At 42.6% G+C, this 19,609-nt stretch overlaps 2 protein-coding genes across 2 annotated transcripts in view; both read right to left on the bottom strand.

Moving 5' to 3' along the window:
* The window catches only part of LOC130040143 (E3 ubiquitin-protein ligase TRIM38-like), a 118,609-nt gene extending 114,400 nt beyond the window's left edge, over positions 1 to 4,209 (bottom strand). The window contains exon 1 of the mRNA XM_056132159.1: positions 3,799 to 4,209. Within this exon, the coding sequence (XP_055988134.1) occupies positions 3,799 to 4,209 (411 nt within the window). The remainder of the gene's footprint in view (positions 1 to 3,798) is intronic.
* Positions 2,474 to 2,842, bottom strand: LOC130040094 (dynein light chain 1, cytoplasmic-like). The gene has a single exon (XM_056132117.1). The coding sequence runs from the start codon at positions 2,840 to 2,842 to the stop codon at positions 2,474 to 2,476; it is 369 nt and encodes a 122-aa protein (XP_055988092.1).
* Positions 4,210 to 19,609: the final 15,400 nt, after the last annotated feature.

The raw sequence follows: 19,609 nt of genomic DNA, 5'->3' as shown, positions 1-19,609 counted from the left end.
AAATGATCCACACTCTGCGTAAGGTGCTTGAGTACATTCAGGACTGATGCCTCAGCACAGAGCCAGGAGCAAACCCTGAACATTTTAGGTGCAGTTTGAAAGTGGAAGTAAAAATTCCTTTCCGAGGAAAATTCCATGACCAGAACTTTCACTGGTGAGATCTAGAGAAGATTCAAAGATATCCTATACCCTCTGAAATTGTACCAGTATAGGCAGGAAATAATAAACTTCCATACACAATTTCTTCTTTTTTTCAGGTTTTCTCACCTTTTCTATTTTTTCTTTTTATTTTTGTTGAATCACTGTGAGATACATTTACAAAGCTTCCATGTTTGAGTTTCAATCATACAATGATCAAACACCCATCTATCCACCAGTGCACATTTTCCACCACTAATGTTCCCAGTAGACTTCTGCTTTTCAATTCTTCCCCTGCCTCCATGGCAGACACTTTCCCCCACATGCAGAATTTCTGAGTGAAGCCATACTTAATACCAACAGGAGGCAAGGATGAAACCTGTTGGTAATATAATAGACCATTATTATTATACATATACCTAAAAATCCTCAAAAATACTTAGCAAAGCTAATTCAATAGTGTTCACTGTTACCATCTGATATTGTGATTTGTCAGTCTGATTTTGGATCCCAAGGTCTTTTATATATATGAAACTGAAGAAATATACTATATCCCAGAAACCAAAAGATAACTAAACATCTTTTTTTCAGTAGAAGTGAAAAAATCAAATGACAAGTGTCAAGATTCTTTTATGAAAATAATGCTCAATTAAAAAATAATAGAGAAATTGCTAGAGACTACCACTGAACTTCTACTGGAATTGCCACCATTCCAGGTGAGACCAATCTCTTGCTTATAACCTTGGGCTTACTATGGAAAGGGAGCAGAACCTTCTATTCTGCCTATGTCCCAGTAGCCTCAACACCCAAGTTCACTGAATAAAAACAATATCACTGAAGGCACAAACAACAGCAACCAGCTCAGGAAATCCTCAGACAGTGACTTTGTTGACACATGATGAAGATGTTTAATGAGCTCAAAGAAATGATGACAAACATAATCAACAAAGCACAAGAAAGACTTGAAATTAGAAGATTACTGCAATCAGAAGAAAAGGAAGAAATAAAGAGCATGGTAAATTAGATATACAGACACACTAGAAGCTTTGAGCGGCAGAATAACTCCATATAGCAAAAAATAAGGAAGCTCCAAGATGAGAAGCAAGAAACAGCTAGGTTGAAAATAGTAGAAAAGAAATGAACCATATCAGGGAAGTATAGGACAAGTTAAAAGGAATACTAGTAGAATCACCAGTGTCCCTGAAAAACGGAAAAGCAAATTTCATGAAGAAAAAATAGTTAAGCAAATTATCTATAGGAATTTTCAGGAGTTGAGGAATATGGGCACTGAGAATCCAAGGCATGAAGGTTCTCGGAAAAATAGACTTAACAAGGAAAACTTCAAGACAAATTATACTTAAAAGGATAAATTCCAAAGATAGAGATAGAATATTGAAAGCAGCAAGATCAAAACAGTAACTTCCATAGATAGGAAAGTCCATGTGATGTACAACAGAGTTCTCAAATATGACCAAAAGACAAGAAAGAATGGAGGTACACGGTACAAAAACTCAATGAAATGAAAACTTCCCCAGGAGTACTCTCTCCAGCTGGATTATCATTCAGATTATAAGGAACCGTACAGAGCTTCATGGACAGGCAAGAGCTTAGGGAATTTACAACCATGAAACCAATTTTGAGAGAACTTTTGAAAGAATTCTTTAGGGGTTGGAGGAATTACAGCAGGTAGGGGGCTGATCTAATTTTGATCTCTGGCATTCCATAAGGTCTCCTGAGAACTGCTAAGAGAATTTCTGAATGCAGAACCAGGAGTAAACCCTGAGCATCACCAGCTGTTTTCCAAAACTCAAATATTTAAAAAAAAATAAAAACAAGGAGCAAACATAACAAAGGAGTTTGAAGATATGTCAAAGATCTATTAATACATTGATCTAAGAAATAAAAGAAGATGAACAACCAAAAAATGCAAAGGTGTTTCTATATATCTGTAGAAAAAAATAACACTGATTAACTGGGCATCTTGCTCAAAGTAATTGAAAGATTTTCTGCAATTTCTATTAAAGTTCCAATAGAATTATTTTTCACACTTCTCCAACAGATTTATTTTTGAAAGGAATGATCTTTTAGAAGAAAAAAAACATGGAAAGAGAGGTGTGGACTAGAAAATAAACACAAATGTAAACTGAGTTGCTGATTGTTTCATAACCACAACAAGTTGGTACAGAGAATAAGCCCTGTACAAAACAGCACGACAAAGGTTCAGAGATTGAGGTGTTCCCTTAGACAAGGCTGATGATTTCAGTCTCCGGTTATTTGAGATTTAGGCTACAGTCCTCGTTTTGGATGGATCACTGGGTGCCGCACAGTTCAGGCTCTAACCATGCTTGAACAGCATAATGGTCATCTGGCCCAGCTCGAAGAGTATGTAGTGATTTTTTTTGTACGTCACGTAACTACTGAAGTTCCTCCCCACGATGCAGTGCCAGCGGGGATTGTACTTCTTGTCAAACTCCTTTTTAATGTGGGCCGCGATATCCACCAACATGCTGTACTTCTCCAGCGCCTGAGTCGCACACTTCACCGAGTGCTGTTGCATCTCCTCGGACATATCCGCGTTTTTGATCACTGCCTTTTGGTCGCACGTGGTTACTGGGGAGCGGGGGCTGCAATGGTCTCTTGGGGGAGGAGATGGTGAAGCTTCGTAGGGGCGAGTGGCACCTTCACTCCCGAAGCCGTGGTGCATCTCTCCAATGGCATTTTTCTAAGGTAGAAAATAAGAACTGAAATTTGTCGAACTCACAAAAGATCCTGAAGGCCATACAAATGCGTGCATGTGCACACGCAACACACACACGCACGCACACACACACACACACACACCACATTGAATAAAATAAAAAACCCAGAAAAAGACCATACATATCTGGTTACTTATCATAAAGGATAATACAGGCATGTATTATGTAGAAAGGAAACTCTCTTCAACACATACTGCTGAGGAAACTGGCAAGATTGGTTGCCAGGGTGGTAAGGCCAAAGACAATGCTAGGGAAACTGTGTATCCATTTATAAAAATGTGAAATGAACGACTGCTCCTCGCACCATACACAAAATTTAGCTGAAAATGTACTAAAAAATTAGACATAAGACTTAAGCCATAAAATACAAAGAGGAAAGTATGTGAAAAAATTGCAGCATGGCTTCAATAATTTTGAAGAGTTGACTCAATAACTAGGGAAACAAAGATAAACAAGCAAAAATTGCTTGGGAATATATGGAAATAAAATGAAAGTTTTATAAGGTAGAAAAAATATCAGTGAAACAAAGTTATCATATGTAGAGGGGCTGGAGGATAGCACAGTGGTAGGAGATTTGCCTTGCACACGGCCAACACATCCAACCCGATTTCAATTCCTCCGCCCCTCTTAGAGAGCCCAGCAAGCTACCGAGAATATCTCACCCGCACTGCAAAGCCTGGCAAGCAAGGTTCTTTCAGGGTTAGGAGAATGAGACCCATCATTGTTACTGGTATTTGGCATATAGGGCACACCACGGGGAGTTTGCCAGACTCTGCCGTGTGGGCAGGTTACATTCAGTAGACTACAACGAAAATGTTTTTTGTCAAATAAATAAGTAAAGCTGATTTCAGAGCAACTGTAGATGAGGTTTTTAGGAGGCTTTCAGTCCCCCACCACTCACCTTGTAGCCTTGACATGCATCTTCAACAAGAGCAGTGACATGTCCTTTGTGCTGTGGTGACCGCTCACAACGCCAGCAGATGAGCTGACCATCATCTTTACAGTACAAGTTGAGCTGCTCTCCATGCTCCTTACACAAACTTTCGTGGTCTGTCTCCTTTATGGTTTCAATGATATTTCCCAGCTGCTTGTTGGGCCGGATGCTATCACTTTTAAAAGGTTTTCTACACTGAGGACAATGAAATGTCCTCAGTGATGATGTATGAGATGTTTGGCTCCCAATAAGTTCCACTATGCACAGGTGGCAGTAGTTGTGCCCACAGTCAATGCTCACGGGCTCAGTCATCAGCTCCAGGCAGATGGGGCAGGTAGCTTCCTCCCTCAACTTCTTGGTAACTGTAGCTGAGGCCATGGCTTTTCCGGAAATTCTGTGGTATTGGATCAAGTGGCAGAGATTAAGCAATCAGAATTTTCCAGTGTGCCAGAAATACAACTAAGTTGAGTTTTTGTACCTCCTCTGAACTTGAAAAACATCTGAGAGATATAGATTAAAATGAGAAGGTTCATTTTATGTAACTGTGTTGTCAAAGATAGTGTTCCCAACCATGCATATTCCCTTAGATAGAGTGTAATAAAAATTGAATAAACTGCAATATTTATTTCCTTCATTAGACAAACAATGTTTCAGTTGTTTATTATTTGCTGTGCTGTGGTGAAATAATAGACCAGTCAAATATTGCACTTTTTTTCATGAATTATTTGGACCTGAAATTCAGAGAGAATGAGAGAAGCACAGGCTTCCTGACAAAACTAAAGCAAAGGAGAGACACTCATGCTGGGGTTGAGAATCCCATTCTATTAGAAGTTACTTCATCAGTATTGGGTTGATTTCCTTGTATCTGCTATTGGAATTAGGTAGGAAGGATTCCTTGAGAAAAATCACATCTGTCTGCACTGAGTAGGAAAAATTCTAAGTTCTTGCTACAGTCTCCCACGTTCAAAGAGTAAAAGGTAGAGGTAAAAATACCCTTAATAGAGCTTCTTCTGGGAGGAAAATAAGGCCAACAGTCAACCTGAAGAAGCTGTGTGCCCTCCAGTCATCTTCTATGAACTGAGGACAGAGTTGAAAGAGGTGAAAGGGGAAGGAATTATCCTGAGAGCAGAGCTCCTGGAGACCCAGAGAGGTGACTGTCCCTTCTCAGGCCAACCTGTCTCCCAGAAGGTTAGAAGGACTAGAGTCAACAAACTTACCAGAAATCTGGATGTGGGACAGAGAACAGATTGGAACAAAAGGCCTCTGTGGATCCTGGTGGTTTATCTCCTGGTGTCCAGCAGTGAGGACCTGAGATGGAAACACAGGACTTTGTTCAAGAAACACAGAGTTTTGCTCTTCATCCATGTCCTTATGACTTGGGGAATCCCTGTCCCCTATTCTCACTGTTGAATATTTTTGGGGATGGAGTAGATGCAAGTTGAGGTAGAAAAGAAATGCTTCTATGTTCTAAGACTGATGAATTATCCCAATAACTAATGCTGCTGCTTTTCGAACTAAAGTTACTACAAAGGCATTTCCCTCAAAATAAAAAAAAAAGTAAAAAAGTAAGTAAAGGCCCTCCCGTTGTTCATCGATTTGCTCGAGCGGGCCCAGTAACGTCTCCATTGGAGACTTTGTTGTTACTGTGTTTGGCATATTGAAAATGTCACGGGGAGCTTGCCAGGCTCTGCTGTGTGGGCGAGATACTCTCGGTAGCTTGCCAGGCTCTCCGAGAGGGGCAGAGGAATTGAACTCAGGTTGGCCATGTTGGCTGCGTGCAAGGCAAACGCCCTACTGCTGTGCTATCGCTCCAGCCTCAAAATAAGCTATGAGAATTATTTCTTTAGAGGCATAGAGAATATCTTACTGCACAATTTATTCCCCTTTGTGTGTGTTCCAATATATTCAGGGTTCCCCGCCTGGGCCTTACTCACCTCAGACTCTGGATCTGCTGAGATATGTCTTGGAGTCTGTAAGAGAAAAAAACAGACAGAGGGGAGACTAAGAAAATAAAATCTAGAAAACTTTAAGGTTTGTAAGGCTCTCATCACTGACACATGCAGACAGACACCCACCCCCCACAAACTATCAGACAAATATACTCACATCCCTCTAACTCACAGATCCTACAAACTCATTTGCATTTCACAAACTCACACAGTCCCCACACAAACTCTGACTCTTTACTATAAACACACAACACACACACACACACACACACACACACACACACCCCAAACATACCGCATACCCACATTCATGCTTCTTTCACTACCATAGACAAAGATCTAGAATTTTCAATACCTTTTCTACAGAGCAGACAGTCCTTATTCCTGACAGTCTCCAGGAAGTTGAAACTATCAGTCCTCTATAAAGAAAGTCACTCTGACTAAACTAAACTCCAAAGTGATACTACCTGGGGTGGAGCCCTGTCTGATCAAGGAGGAAGTGTAAGGCTTTGCTACTATTTTGCCCTGAGTTTGTTCTAAGAAGAGGGGACAAGGTAAGAATAATACCCTCTTTAACTTCTGAAAAGAAGGAAGAGGAATTTACCAGAAAGTTGTTTTATGAACCCCCCAAAAATCAAGCACAAAATCAAATCAGGAAGTCTGCTGACCAGCTCAGAAATCACTGACTCCAGATGTTTCTGGCTTTGCTACCAAGTCTATAGGAACCCAGAATCCTTCCTGGGTCACCATCTCTCAGCTCTTCCAGGTGCTTAATAGTTTTCTACAGGAAAATATGGGGAAATGGGTGAGAGAGTAGCAGTTCTCTGGGGCATGAGAAAACAGGCCCACACCAGCTCCCCATCCTCCCTTTCTCTGCAGTCTCCTTTCTCCTCACTGTCCCAAGCAGGACACAGGACTCAGTGCAGGAACAGCAGAGTCAGAACCAGGACAGCTCAGGAGCCGTGTGTACTGACCCTGGACACTGTCCCATTGGGAGGGGTGGTAGATTGCCACAATAAAATCAATTGGATTGGTACCTTTGACCTCTGTCCCTCAGTTTGGCTCCAAAAAATGAGACAGATCTAGTTGTTTGTCCAGGCAGCAAGTTAGCCTTGAGAGTCCCAAACAAAAGGCTCCTTGGCCTTTTCATTAGTCCAGCCTCCATTTCCCTCCTCCTTCTCATCACATACACCATTCATGAGTTAGTATGTGGGGCAAAGGATAAACTGTAAGTGCAGCTGTAGGCATGGGGACACGCAGGAGATAAGCAACAGCTTTGAGATTGTGGGGATGCTCGATCCTGCTGGCAGGCTCTCTTGTCAATATGTTTATGCTATGACTCACCGTAAATGTGTTCAAGCCTCTTCCTAGCAGGAATTATCCTGCTGAATTCCATACTTTCCCAGAATAATATTTCCTGCTTAGGTCAAAGAATTCTTTACTGGCTTAAGCAAAAAATATCCTTCGAGGGCTAGTGCCCTCCCTTAGTCTTGCTTAACTCAAGATAAACCCCATATTTTAGGGCTGTGTTCTTCTGGTGATTTCTCACAGGGAAGGGCTGTCCATTGAGCTACATGGGGGCCTCCCTTGGAAATAAGAATTGGGGCCAGAGGGGTAGAAGCTGAAAGTACAGCCTAGGATTTTCTGCTGGTACAGCAAAACTGGGAATTAGATTCTTTCTCTCTCACTCACCTGCTAAAGAACATTTCTTCAACTCTGCATTGTTCTGGATCTCAGAGATTTTCCACTAGTTTGTTCTAGAATAGAAGGTCGCACCAGGACAGACACTTCACAGCCTGAGACTATCAATGCATAGAGAATAAGAGGGAATGATTCTTGGCTACCTAATCTGATGATGACTCCTGGCATATCCCATGCATTTCTCTGTGTTTATGGATATAGGTCTGATGTAGTTGTCTTTAATCCATTTTTGATTGAATTTTGTGCATGGTGTTAGGAAGGGGTCTGAATTCTTTTTTTTTTTTTGTCTACTGAGTGGCAATCATGTTTGGTTTATAGTCTACTTTCAGCATGCTTGTCCCATCCTGGGAGGATCCTCCCAACACCCTTTATTTGTTGCTCCCTTCTCTATCTGAGCTCCTTTTTCCCCTAGCATGTGTGGCTGGCCTCCAAGCCATGGATTGCTTCCCTTTTCACTCATTTGATCAGGTCCTGTCATCAGCCAAGTTAAGTAGGATAAAAAAAATTGACATGGATAATACATTTCTAAATATACCCATGCCTTTGTTTGAGATGTGAATTCTAATTTAAAAATCTCAAGAATTTTATTAACAATAGCTATTATGAAGATTTAAAATTGTTTCCACATAGGCATTGCTACCACAGTGTGAATATAACAACTTTTTTCTTTTTTCAGTACTAAAGCAACATCTAAATGCAATTTTACCTTGATTTCCCTGTTGGAAGCCTCTCACTGTAAATCAGTTGTGACTCTTCCTGCCTCCTTCACTGGGCAGTCCTGGGGGCAGGACTCACCAGGTTGGTCACTGTCTGCACTTACTCTCTTACCCTGGACTGCAGCTCAAATTAGTAACCAGCAGGTCAGTGGTTGGAAGAATCACTGTCCTTTTTGTTGGATTATAGTCTTAAGCATTTAAAAAAGTAACATTAGTTTTGTCCTTTATCCTCCTGCAGGGAGCTTAGCTTTATTGAGTTAAACCCAAGATAGTGCTCCTGAGGCGCAGCCATGCTCATGGGGGCACTCCCGCTGCTCTGTGTTTATCTTTGGGCTCTCCTTTGTGTTCCTCTTCACCTAATTGTTCATCACAAAAGTGTCTAAATCAGACTCTGTAACCTGCAGGTCAAATCTTCTGAGGGTTCTAGATTTTGTATCTGTAAGTAAAATATTGCATTTCTCTTTTATGTCTTTTGCATAGTTTATTTCAGTCCAATACCCTTTTTGTATAGACACAGTAAAACATTAATACTGTGTTTTTCTAATATGGAATTCACTTGATTCCCAATAGTATTTACTCTTGAGCATCTGTCATATATACTTGACTTAAGCCTCAGTGAAACTTACTTCTTAACACCCCATGAAGGGGTCACGCTGAGGTACTTGGATGGATCCAGGGTAAGTCATAAGCTACTTTGGCTTCTTAGGGAAAGCCTTTGAAGGGAATGTCTAAAGCACTATAAAAAGTGAATTACATTAAAGCGTGATCATGGAATAAACTCTGATATGACCCCCAAAGAAGTAACTGAATAAGGACCCTGTTGGGCTTAGGAGAAACTAATGTGGCCTAGAATATATAGCAAGATGTCCACAGGAAAAGCTACCCTGTAAGCTTATAATATCTCTCACTATATTTATACAAATGACCAGATACATTATGAAGAGGTAAATTTAATATGATTGTTTCAACAGATTGCTAGCAAAGGAAAGGAAAGAGCACTACACCTTTTGATGGAATTCTGCCCTTACCTTAGATTAATCTCCTAGTAGGAATCTAGAGTAATGGAGTCCCTAGATGAGATTCTGTCCTTGGTTGAATCTCCTAGAAGTTCCCATTAAGGAAGGGTTTTACCCCTGTTCATTGTTTATGATGATGTTCAACCACACCTATGTATAATTGCTACCTTCACGATTTCTCTATAATTAACACAGTAAGACTGGAATAAACAACCATGATTACCAACCAGCCTGTGGCCCCTGTTCTTTCATTGGTGTTTGACTGGCCCAGGGGACAGTGATCAGCACCATAATGCACCACAACAGGGGACACCCAGTCATTGCACATGGTAAACTGGAACAATGACACTTCTTATATTTTTTATGTAGATGACAGAAATAGTCACCTAAGCTACCACCAGAATGAATCAGTAACATGGCAATCAGAGGGACAGTGTGCCCTTTTCTGTCATCCTGCTTGAGCCAAGGGGAAGAGAATTCCATGAACTCTGGGGCAGGTCCTACTAGCAGAACTCCTGGAGAATCAGGAGGTGACTATGGCTTTTCAGTGTTGAAGTGTTATTTGAAATAGGTTCAGTTTGACATGATGCCAGGATGTTGGCAGCTCCAGGATGTAGTAAGGTGTGAAGTAATGGGGAAGGATTGATCTTTGGGCCACTGGCTGCTGGTTCCCTAGAATCTATCAGGGAGGACTTCACAGGAGGAAGGAGACAGAGCAGAGACAGGGAAGAGGGGCTGATGTGGCCCTATCCCTGATGCCCATGAGCCCTCTTGCTATTGGCATACCCATTTCCCCACATCCTCCCGGGCTGTTTCAAACAATAAGGAACTTAGAAAAGCAAAGACAGTCTGGACCAGGAAGTCTCCTGGATTCCCTGGGAATTTGTGGCAAAAGTGCAAAAATCTGAAGTCAGAATCTGGGAGCTGAGCTGTGATTCCTTCTTAGATTCTGCACTGAGGACACATAATGGTCCCTGGTTATGATTTACCTCTTCTGATGTCCAAGGGGGTATTGACCTACCTGGTCTAACTTTCAGGAAGCTCAGTACAGAACACACTGTCAACTGGTCACATTTCCTACCCAATCCTACAGGACCCCGCCTCTCACGGTACTCTTACTTCTGAGTTTTTTTCAGTGGGAGTGAACTTCCTTGTCAAACTAAATGAATAGCAGCTAGAGAGAACATCAGGGAATAGACTTGTGCTGTTTGCTCCGGGGTGAAGGTAGTGACTGTCCAGGCCATGGTGGGCTCTATGAGGCTAAGTGACTACTGGTGTGTGTGTGTATGTGTGTGTGTGTGTGTGTGTGTGTGTGTGTGTGTCTGAGGGGAAGCATAGAGAAGCAAAGGCAGAGCCATGACAGGCTCCTAAAGAAGTCAGAAGAAGGTAGGCCTAAGCTTCACTTCCAGAATTCCTGGAATTGAGCACAGATATCTGGAATTGAGTCATGATTTCCCAAAGTGAGATCGTCATGGTGAGGTAAAATAAGGATTACCAATCAGATACAGCTAGGGAAGTCCCTCTATATAATCCTTATGTAACTCTTATATAACTCCAACTTATAACCAATCAGCTAAGTACACATAGGGAGAAGCCCCTCAGAAGGTGGTCAGAAGGATGGTCTCTGGAAAGTCCCTATCATATAATGTTATTATATAAAAACCCCTCACTTTTGAGATTGGGGCAGCTCATTCTGAGAAAGTTGCCACTGTGTTAGTGAGCTGGACGAGGGCCCTAGCAAGAGCTAGCCAATAAAGACCCTTTTATTATTGCATAGCAACGTGTGTTCATGTGATTCTTCTGGAGAGGTCCTGGCCTGGTTTAACACATGACACATCTGGGCAGGGTCTGGATTTTGCTTTCTTGTTCTCTTTACCTTTTGCTTTCACTTTCAGGAGACTCCATGTCTCCTCTCAGCAGCTCAGGGATATAGGCTAGTGAAGGCCCCACAGCCACTCTGGAGCTCAAAGGAAGGGAAGGGCTTCTCCCCAGCCTATAGGGCCCCTACTTGGAAGGAAGAAACTGCCTTTGATGAAAGTTCCTACAAGAGATTCTCCTGTCTCCAAGGGAAGAGTCCTGATGATTAGAGTTAAATTGCCTTTCTAGTAAGTTCAGTTGATTCCTGCTTTTTCATCTCAGCCTGTTTGTTGAAGGGAACGTTTGTTGTAATGCTTTATCCTTTCTTTACTCCTCTCCTCATAAACTCTTCAGAGCGAGAATTGGGACACATGCTCAGCTACCAAAAGAATCTGCAGCCCTTGGGGTGGAACAGTAGAGCTCCTGACCACATTCCACATCTGCCTTTAGAACAAGGAACTCTAGAAAGGATGGGTTCCAAAATGAGCCCTTCATAAATTGGTCCCCTCAAGCACTCTCTTATCTGTAAATATAAGCAATATAACAATGTAAGATTTGGACTTTTGAGTGGAAAGGTAAACTGAGGCCCAAGCTTCTCCTCCATCTTTTCAGAAGGTTACCTCCAAATCTCCTGAACTTCTGATTGCTCTTCGAACAACTCCAGGTGAAATTAACCTCCTGGCTAACACCCTATCCCCTCTTAAATTTTTTTTTTTATTAATTCAAAGTGAGGTAGACCATTAAAAACCTGTTGATGATTCAGTTTCAGTCACACAGTGTTCCGACACCCACGCCTCTACCTGAGTACATTTCCCAGCACACCTGTCCCCCTCTTTTTTTTTGCTTTTTGAGTCACACCTGGTGATGCGCAGGGACCTGGGCCCTTTTGGATCCAGAAGCATACTTCCCTTCTTCTCAGAAAGTGTGGGATAACTACATATATTTTCCCTCAGCACAACAGCACAATGGGGAAGACTTGAGCACCCAAGCTCAGTTGAAATGTAGGAAACCTATAGAAAACAATAGAAGATGGGGGGGGGGTGTTTCAAAGGAAACAAACAGCAGATCAGAAAACTGTCACTGTCACTGTCACTGTTGTTCATCGATTGGCTCGAGCAGGACCAGTAACGTCTCCATTGTGACACTTGTTACTGTGTTTGGCATATTGAATACGTCACAGGTAGCTTTCCAGGTTTTGCAGTGCAGGCGAGATACTCTCGGTAGCCTGCCGGGCTCTCTGAGAGGGGAAGAGGAATCAAACCTGGGTCAGCCAGTTCAGGAAACTGTGGAATGAAATAATGAAAACATAAAGAATTGTCAGAGTTCCTGAAAGCAGAAAGGCAAATTTGAGGAAAAAATATCATCAGTTAAAGAAACCATAACTAATAATTTTCCAGAGTTGAAGAGGGTTGAGTGCAGGCCCTGAGATCCAAGAGTCCAGAAGGGTTCCAATGAAAATAGACCCAAATGGAAAAAACTCAAAAGACAATATAATCAGAATGACAAAAGCCAAAGAAAAAAGGCAGAATATTGAAAGCAGAAAGATCAAAATAGGAATTTGCCTACAAAGGAAAGCCCATAAGACTCACAGCAGATCTACCACATGAGAGTCTCGGAGACAGAAGAGAATGGTGTCATGTGGTAAAATGAATGCCTCATCAAGAATACTCTATTCAGCTCGATTATTGCTCAGATTTGAAGGAGTGATACAGAGATTCACTGACAGACAATAGCCCATGAAACAGTTTTTGCAGAAATGTTAAAGGACCACTCACAGCTGACAAGAGTCTGAGCATCCCATATTGTCCTCCAAGCACCACCAGGAGTGATTCCTGAATGCAGAGCCAGGAGACACCCCTGAGCATCACTGGGAGTGCCCCCAAACTCCTCAAAATAATTTCATCATATTTCATGATGAATTAATATTTCATTTATATCAAATATTCTATCTCTATTTATGTGTTTGTATGAGGATTGCTCAGACAAAATGGCGACTGGGACAAAATGAAGATGGGCTGACGAGACACAACATGCCTGGACCAGAGATCACTGTGACCCCAGCATGGAAAGACAGGACTTAGGACCCACCTGGCACCAAGAGGCCACCAGGCTGCATTTCCTGCTTCCTCACCATCAACTCCGTGCAGATATTGGGAGCCAGACCAAGTGCACTGATTCCACTAGTCTTCACCCTCTTTTCTTGTCCAAGACAATTTAACAATCCCCCTTAGTCTCTCCCAGGGTGCATCTCTACCCCAGCCAGACCCAAGGTTCTAAGATTCTACCCGGGAGCACACCCCAATAAACTTCTCCTATTTTCACTTTATTCAACTCTGTCTGTCTGGCTGCATAGGACAGGGTTCCCAAATCTATCAATTTGTATCTACAGAAATTTTCACTACAATTTTTAATTTGTTAATGCAGATACTTAAGCACTCTAGAACATAATGTTTTCTACAAAAGCTTTTGGGTTGGCCCAGAGAAAGACACTTTGGAACCTACAATTGCTGTTTCTCTACAGCCCCATGGCTGTCTCATCTCTGAGTCCCAGGAACCCACAACCAAAGACTTCCCTTGGTGCTAACTAACCAGCCCTATCCCAAGGCTCCTTTACATCAATATAAACCTTCCCTAACACAGAGGCTGGCCTGATAGTCCCCATTAGTCTCTCTAGAGGCCTGAGAGATCCACCTGCGAAGGGCTCTCTTTCCAACAAACCCCATTTCAGCCAAGTTCTCCTCTTGGACTCTATTTCTTATTTTTCTCAACCTCTCCCGACCTTTCTATAGCTTATATTCTCTTTTCTGGATAAAACACATTTTTATATTTTTGTAGACCTATTCGGATTTTTCATTAAAAGTTTCTTAATTCTTTCCCCCTCACAGTGTGTTTGTAGGATTTATCTATTTGATGTTAATTAAAAATGTATTAGCAGAGAGCCTCCATACCCTACCTCCACCATTTCAACAGGCTCAGCTCCACATGTCCTCTGCTTATTTCTCCCCCACCAGCCGATGAGAATAATGTCCCAACTGACACCTGTAATGTCCCTAGGGCCCCCTCCAAGATGCTCCCAACCCATGTAAACTCAGCTCTATTAACAAAACCTCCAGTTTCACTTACTTTGAGCATTTTTGGTTTTTTATTAGAGGACTTTAGATTCGACACATGAGATACAGATTATTTTATTTTCATCCAAATTTTAATTTTATTAAAATTTCATTGTCACAAAGTTATTCATAGATGGGTTTTTGAGAGAACTTAAAAAATTTAATTGTGGAAGAGGTAACACCTACACACATACATAGCATCAAAACTGAAACCCCAGAAATACCACAAAATCTTAAGTCAATGATAAATACAAAAAATTCTTTTCAAAATTGTATCATTTTACTATTTCTAGTACAGCAATCGAGAAATGAAAGAGAAATCGAGACGTTCTACATGGAGCTAGAGAAGTTCTATAAAGAAGACCACACCTTCTACAAGATCATTGTGGGTGATTTTAATGCAAGATAGGACCGAGAAGATCAGCTTAAGAACTTCACATCGGGACCCATGGCCTAGAATGGAACGAACAGGGTGAGAGACTGTCTGAGTTCATCATGTCGACCAAGACCATCCATGGTAACTCACAGTTCCAGAAGGCAGAATCTAAACGTTGGACATGGGAGTCTCCCGGTAGACGATTCCACAACCATATAGACCACATCATATTCAATCGATGGTTTTGCCTGACTGATGTTGCTGTTGTCCCAAAATTTCGAACGAGATCGGACCACCGTCTCCTTTGTGTAAAATTCTACTTCACAGAGCTGGGAGAAAGGGCTGCAAAGTTCAAAAAGAGAACTCCCAGAATGACCACCAACTGGGAACTCTTTGGTACTATTGCAGCAACATGGGAAGATGCCATTGTTGACAACATTGACGTGGAATACGATCGACTGGTTCAGCACCTCCATGAATGTGCGAGGAACGCCAAGAGAGAGATAGCCACAAAAAATCACCTATCTTTGAAAACTCTTGAGCTAATTCGCCAGCGTGGTTTGGCGCATGCCTCAGGCAACAGCAAGCTAACGTCTGAGCTCGCAAAGCAGCACAGAGATGCGATCAAGGAAGACCTCAAAGAGAGAAGAGCAGAAGTACTGGTAGATGCGGCAGAAGCCGGGAAAAGTATTCATAACGCCCGCCTGTCCTTTGCCAACTACAAGACCAAGATGACTGCTCTCCGACATCCTGATGGATCCATCACATCCTCCAGAACCGCAATGGAGAAGATTATCCATGACGTCTACTCAAATCTCTTCGATAGCCATGTCCACTTGCCGACATACCAAATTCCACAGGATGGATATGTCGTTCCCAACGTTCTCCCTTCCGAAATCTGACATGCCATTTTGTTGGTAAAGAAACAAACAGCACCCAGCCCAGACAAGGTCAGACCTGAACACCTGAAGAACCTGCCATCAGTACTCATCAATACACTGGCTCGGCTCTTCACTCGCTACCTGTCTGAATGCAAGGTTCTGTCCCAATGGAAAACCAGCAGGACCATACTACTGTTCAAGAAGGGAGACATCCATGACATTGGCAACTATCGCCCGATCTGCCTATTGTCTGTCATCTACAAGTTGTTCACTGGACTCATCCTAAATAGGATTGGCAGAACACCAGATGAAGGACAACCATGTGAGCAAGCCGGGTTCCGCAAAGGATTCAGCACCATCGACCATATCCACATGATAACGAAGCTCATTGAGGTTTCTCGGGAGTTCAAGATGCCGCTCTGTTTAACGTTCATTGATTTAAAGAAGGCCTTTGATTCTGTTGAGACGGAAGCGGTCATTGAAGCCCTAGCCAATCAGGGCATTCAAGCCCAATACATCAGGATCCTCCGTGAGCTGTATTGTGGATTCACTACCAGGATCTTACCATTCTACAAAGAAGTGATCATTGATGTCAAAAGAGGGGTGCGGCAGGGTGATACCATTTCACCGAAACTCTTCAGTGCCCCCCTCGAGAACATCATGCCACGACCGGAATGGGAAGGAATGGGAGTGAAGATAGATGGTCGGCAACTACACCACCTCTGCTTTGCTGATGACATTGTTTTAATAACACCAAACATCAGCCAAGCCGCACAAATGCTGGCCGACTTTGACCATGAGTGTGCAAAGTTAGGACTACAGCTGAATCTTACGAAGACAATGTTTATGAGAAACAGCCTCGTTCCTGACGCCCCATTCGCTCTCAATAGAACGAACATCTCCGAATGCAACAGCTATGTGTACCTAGGTCGAGAGGTCAACATGACAAATGACCTGGCACCCAAGCTGCGCAGGAGGAAGAGAGCAGCTTGGAATGCCTTCAAGAACGTCGAAGAAATAGCTAAGAGGACGACGAACCTCCGGCTCCGCCACATCTCTTTGATTCCACTGTTATTCCTGCATTAACATATGCCTCAGAGATCTGGGCCCTACGCAAACAAGATGAGAACTCTATTCAGGTCTCCCAAAGAAAAATAGAAAGAGCTATGCTTGGAATATCACGTTTCACTCGAATGAGAGAAAGAATCCGGAGTTCTGACCTCCGTCGACAATCAAGAATCAGGGACGCTGTCTCATTTGCCAAGGTGTCAAAAATCAGATGGGCTGGTCACGTAATGAGATTTAAAGACGACTGCTGGACTAGAGCTGTTACTGACTGGATTCCACGGGATGTCAAAAGACCGTGTGGCCGCCCACCTACCAGATGGTCAGACTTCTTCATCAAGATCATGAAGATCAGTTTGAGGCCCTTCATGTTCCCGGAGCGAACAGATGCCATTGGGCTACACTAGCACGCGACAGGGACAAATGGAGACGTTACTGGCGCCTGCTCGAGCAAATCGCCGACTAACGGGAAGTTAAGTGATTAAGTGATTAAGTACAGCAATGGTCAGAGTTCTTCTAAGGGTTTGTTCAGCAAATGCTTGCTATGGAAATCCCTCCAGTGCTCTTGAGTCCTCTCTGGTAAATTCTGTCCTGGTAATTTAGAGTAAATGGGAACAAGAACTCACATATTTCTACCCTTTGGAAGATAGGGAAAAAGTATATAACTTAAAACAAATTAAACCAATTGTATTGAAGTCCTGGAGTTTACAGTACTGTTAACACTTTTCACAGGTATCTCCAACACTACACTCAGAACCAGAGAACCCGCCTCCCTCCCCCAGTGACAAAGAACCCATCCCTGTCTCATGGTAGCACAGTTCTGTTAACAAAATCTTCACTTCTGATGACTTTGACCATTTGATGTTCCCTTATTATGTTTCATTATTATGTACCTGTTTTTTTCAAATGCCTCCAGATAAAATATTTCTTATGCCAAAGCAGTTTCTGGGAAGGTGGTATGCTCTGTTACCCTTCAGTTACTCTCCTACCTAGTCTCCATCAGCTTGTCAGGAGACACACTGGTTCTCTGGGGCATCTGATACTCTGGATTTATGCACCGACAGCCAAAAGCAATTTTTTGCTTTATTCTCCCTCATTCCAGAGTGATGAGCTCAGAGGACTTATAAGTCAGAAATGTCCACATTTATATCAACTGTATATTTTTTCTAAGGCTGTCACTTTGTGATATTTTCTAGTCATAGTTATTCCTGCTTTCACTCACTCGCACCTGATCATCTCAGGCAGGATCAAAAAGAAAGTTTGATGTGGAAGGTGATAGGTCAGAAACCTCATAAGGCACAGGAGCAACAGAGACGAGTAAAGTGAAGAAATAAAGGAAGTTTATTGGGGTGAGCTTCCAGGTGACCCCTACTGGTCCCTATTTAGGCTCAGGTAGAGTTGTGTCCTGGGAAAGGCAAAGTGTGATTTTATCTTGTCTTGGGTGGGAAAAGGGAGCAGGGGACAGTGGGATTGGTGCATCTGGTCTGGCCTTCTGTCACCCATGGGGTCCATGTGAGGGAGCATGGAATACAGCTTGGGAGCACCTGGGGTCAGGTGGGCCAGCGTCCTGACTTCCCTGCTGAGGCTGAGGGGTCTCTGACTCCCAGAATGTTGTTATCCCATCAGCTGATCGCTATTTGATCTTGAGCAGTGCCATTTGGTCTGAACAAACCTTTGAGAATGTACGTTGGCAAACAAATCTATTTGGCTTTCAAAATAGTGGAAAACAAAGCTATTTTAAAACAAAATAGTTCAGGTCTCTTTGCTTGGTATATAAGTCCTAAGTAAAACTTTCAACAATTCTGCCAACACTAACTGTTATGAAAATTTAAAATTATTCAGGATTGGTGCTACTAGCTTAGTGTGGAAAAACCAACTTCTTTTTCATAAGTGAAGCACCACCCAAATCAACTTTTACTCTTGATATTCTCTGTATGTGACACATCTCACTCTGAGTCAATTGTGATTTTTCCCTCACTCTTCACTGGACAGGACCCTCTAGGTTGGTCACTGTGCACTTATTCTCTCATTCAGGGCTGCACCAGCATGCCAATGGTCAAGAGCCACTGTGTTTTCCATGCTTTTGCTGATATAATTGCAGCTTTCTTTATTCCCTCCCCCTGAGTTCACATGTTACCAAACAAGCAGAGAGAACCCGAACCTCCTGAGCACTTGTCATCCTGCTCACTGTCCTTTCAGGTTGTCCTGGAAATTAAAGATCTCTAATCATGGAGAGGAAAGGAGAGGAGATACTCTTCAAGACATGCAATGAAGTAACAATATCTTGCTTTATTCCACAATAGTGCAGACTCATTTTCTTTTGTGTTACAGTCTGAATATACTTTTCTTGAATGTAGTTTATTTTTATTGAGTCACCATGAAATACAGGTAAAACGTTTTCATGTTTGAGTTTTGGTCATACAATGATCACATACCCATCTCTTTGCAAGTGCACATTTTCCACCACCAAAATCCCCAGTGTCCCCTCCCCCATACACACACCCCATCGCCATGTCCAAACCCTTCCCCTGCCTGTGTGGCAGACAATTTCCACAACACTCTCTCTCCACTTTGATTACATTCAATGTTTTGACATCAGCCCAACCATTATTATTTGGAATTTTCCCACCACCACTCGAATCTGCCAAAAAGCCAATGCTAGACAATTTGTTTTGTATTGCTTGTTATGAATAGCATGAGATGTCTCGTAATTGTGCACTCCTGGAATTCTAAAATTTTAATTAGGGTCTGGAGAGATCTCTACAGCGAGCTGCTTGGTTCTGAGATTCATTTGCGTGTCTCTGAATCATGGCCACTAAGGAGCTTAATATACAGCCAGGGGCAGCTCGTGGGCATCATCTCAGTGTCCCATAGGGGTGGGGGATGTGGACATGGGAGGGACCAGCTTCTCCCCTGTCTCGTGAGGCCTGGCATTTTATGTCACTGCTCCTGTGAACATGAGTTTCTCATTGGGTTCTCTAAGGTGGTGACCACCAGGATTCCTGGGGGGCAAGTGCAGGGACAGCACCTGCTCCCTTCTGGAGTAGCCCAGTGAAAGTGGCCTTCTGCAAACTCTGGAGGTATCTCTGAAGCAAGATGCTGCGTTC

Source organism: Sorex fumeus, unplaced genomic scaffold, assembly GCF_029834395.1.
Source record: "Sorex fumeus unplaced genomic scaffold, SorFum_2.1 ptg000094l, whole genome shotgun sequence".
Classification (NCBI taxonomy): Eukaryota; Metazoa; Chordata; class Mammalia; order Eulipotyphla; family Soricidae; genus Sorex; species Sorex fumeus.
The sequence above is the reverse complement of the archived record's forward strand: the minus strand, read 5'-3'. Positions and strand labels throughout refer to the sequence as shown.

Bases quoted from the DNA above. Each gene is read 5' to 3' on its own strand.
- LOC130040094 (XM_056132117.1), bottom strand. From the start codon at position 2,842: ATGCACCACGGCTTCGGGAGTGAAGGTGCCACTCGCCCCTACGAAGCT.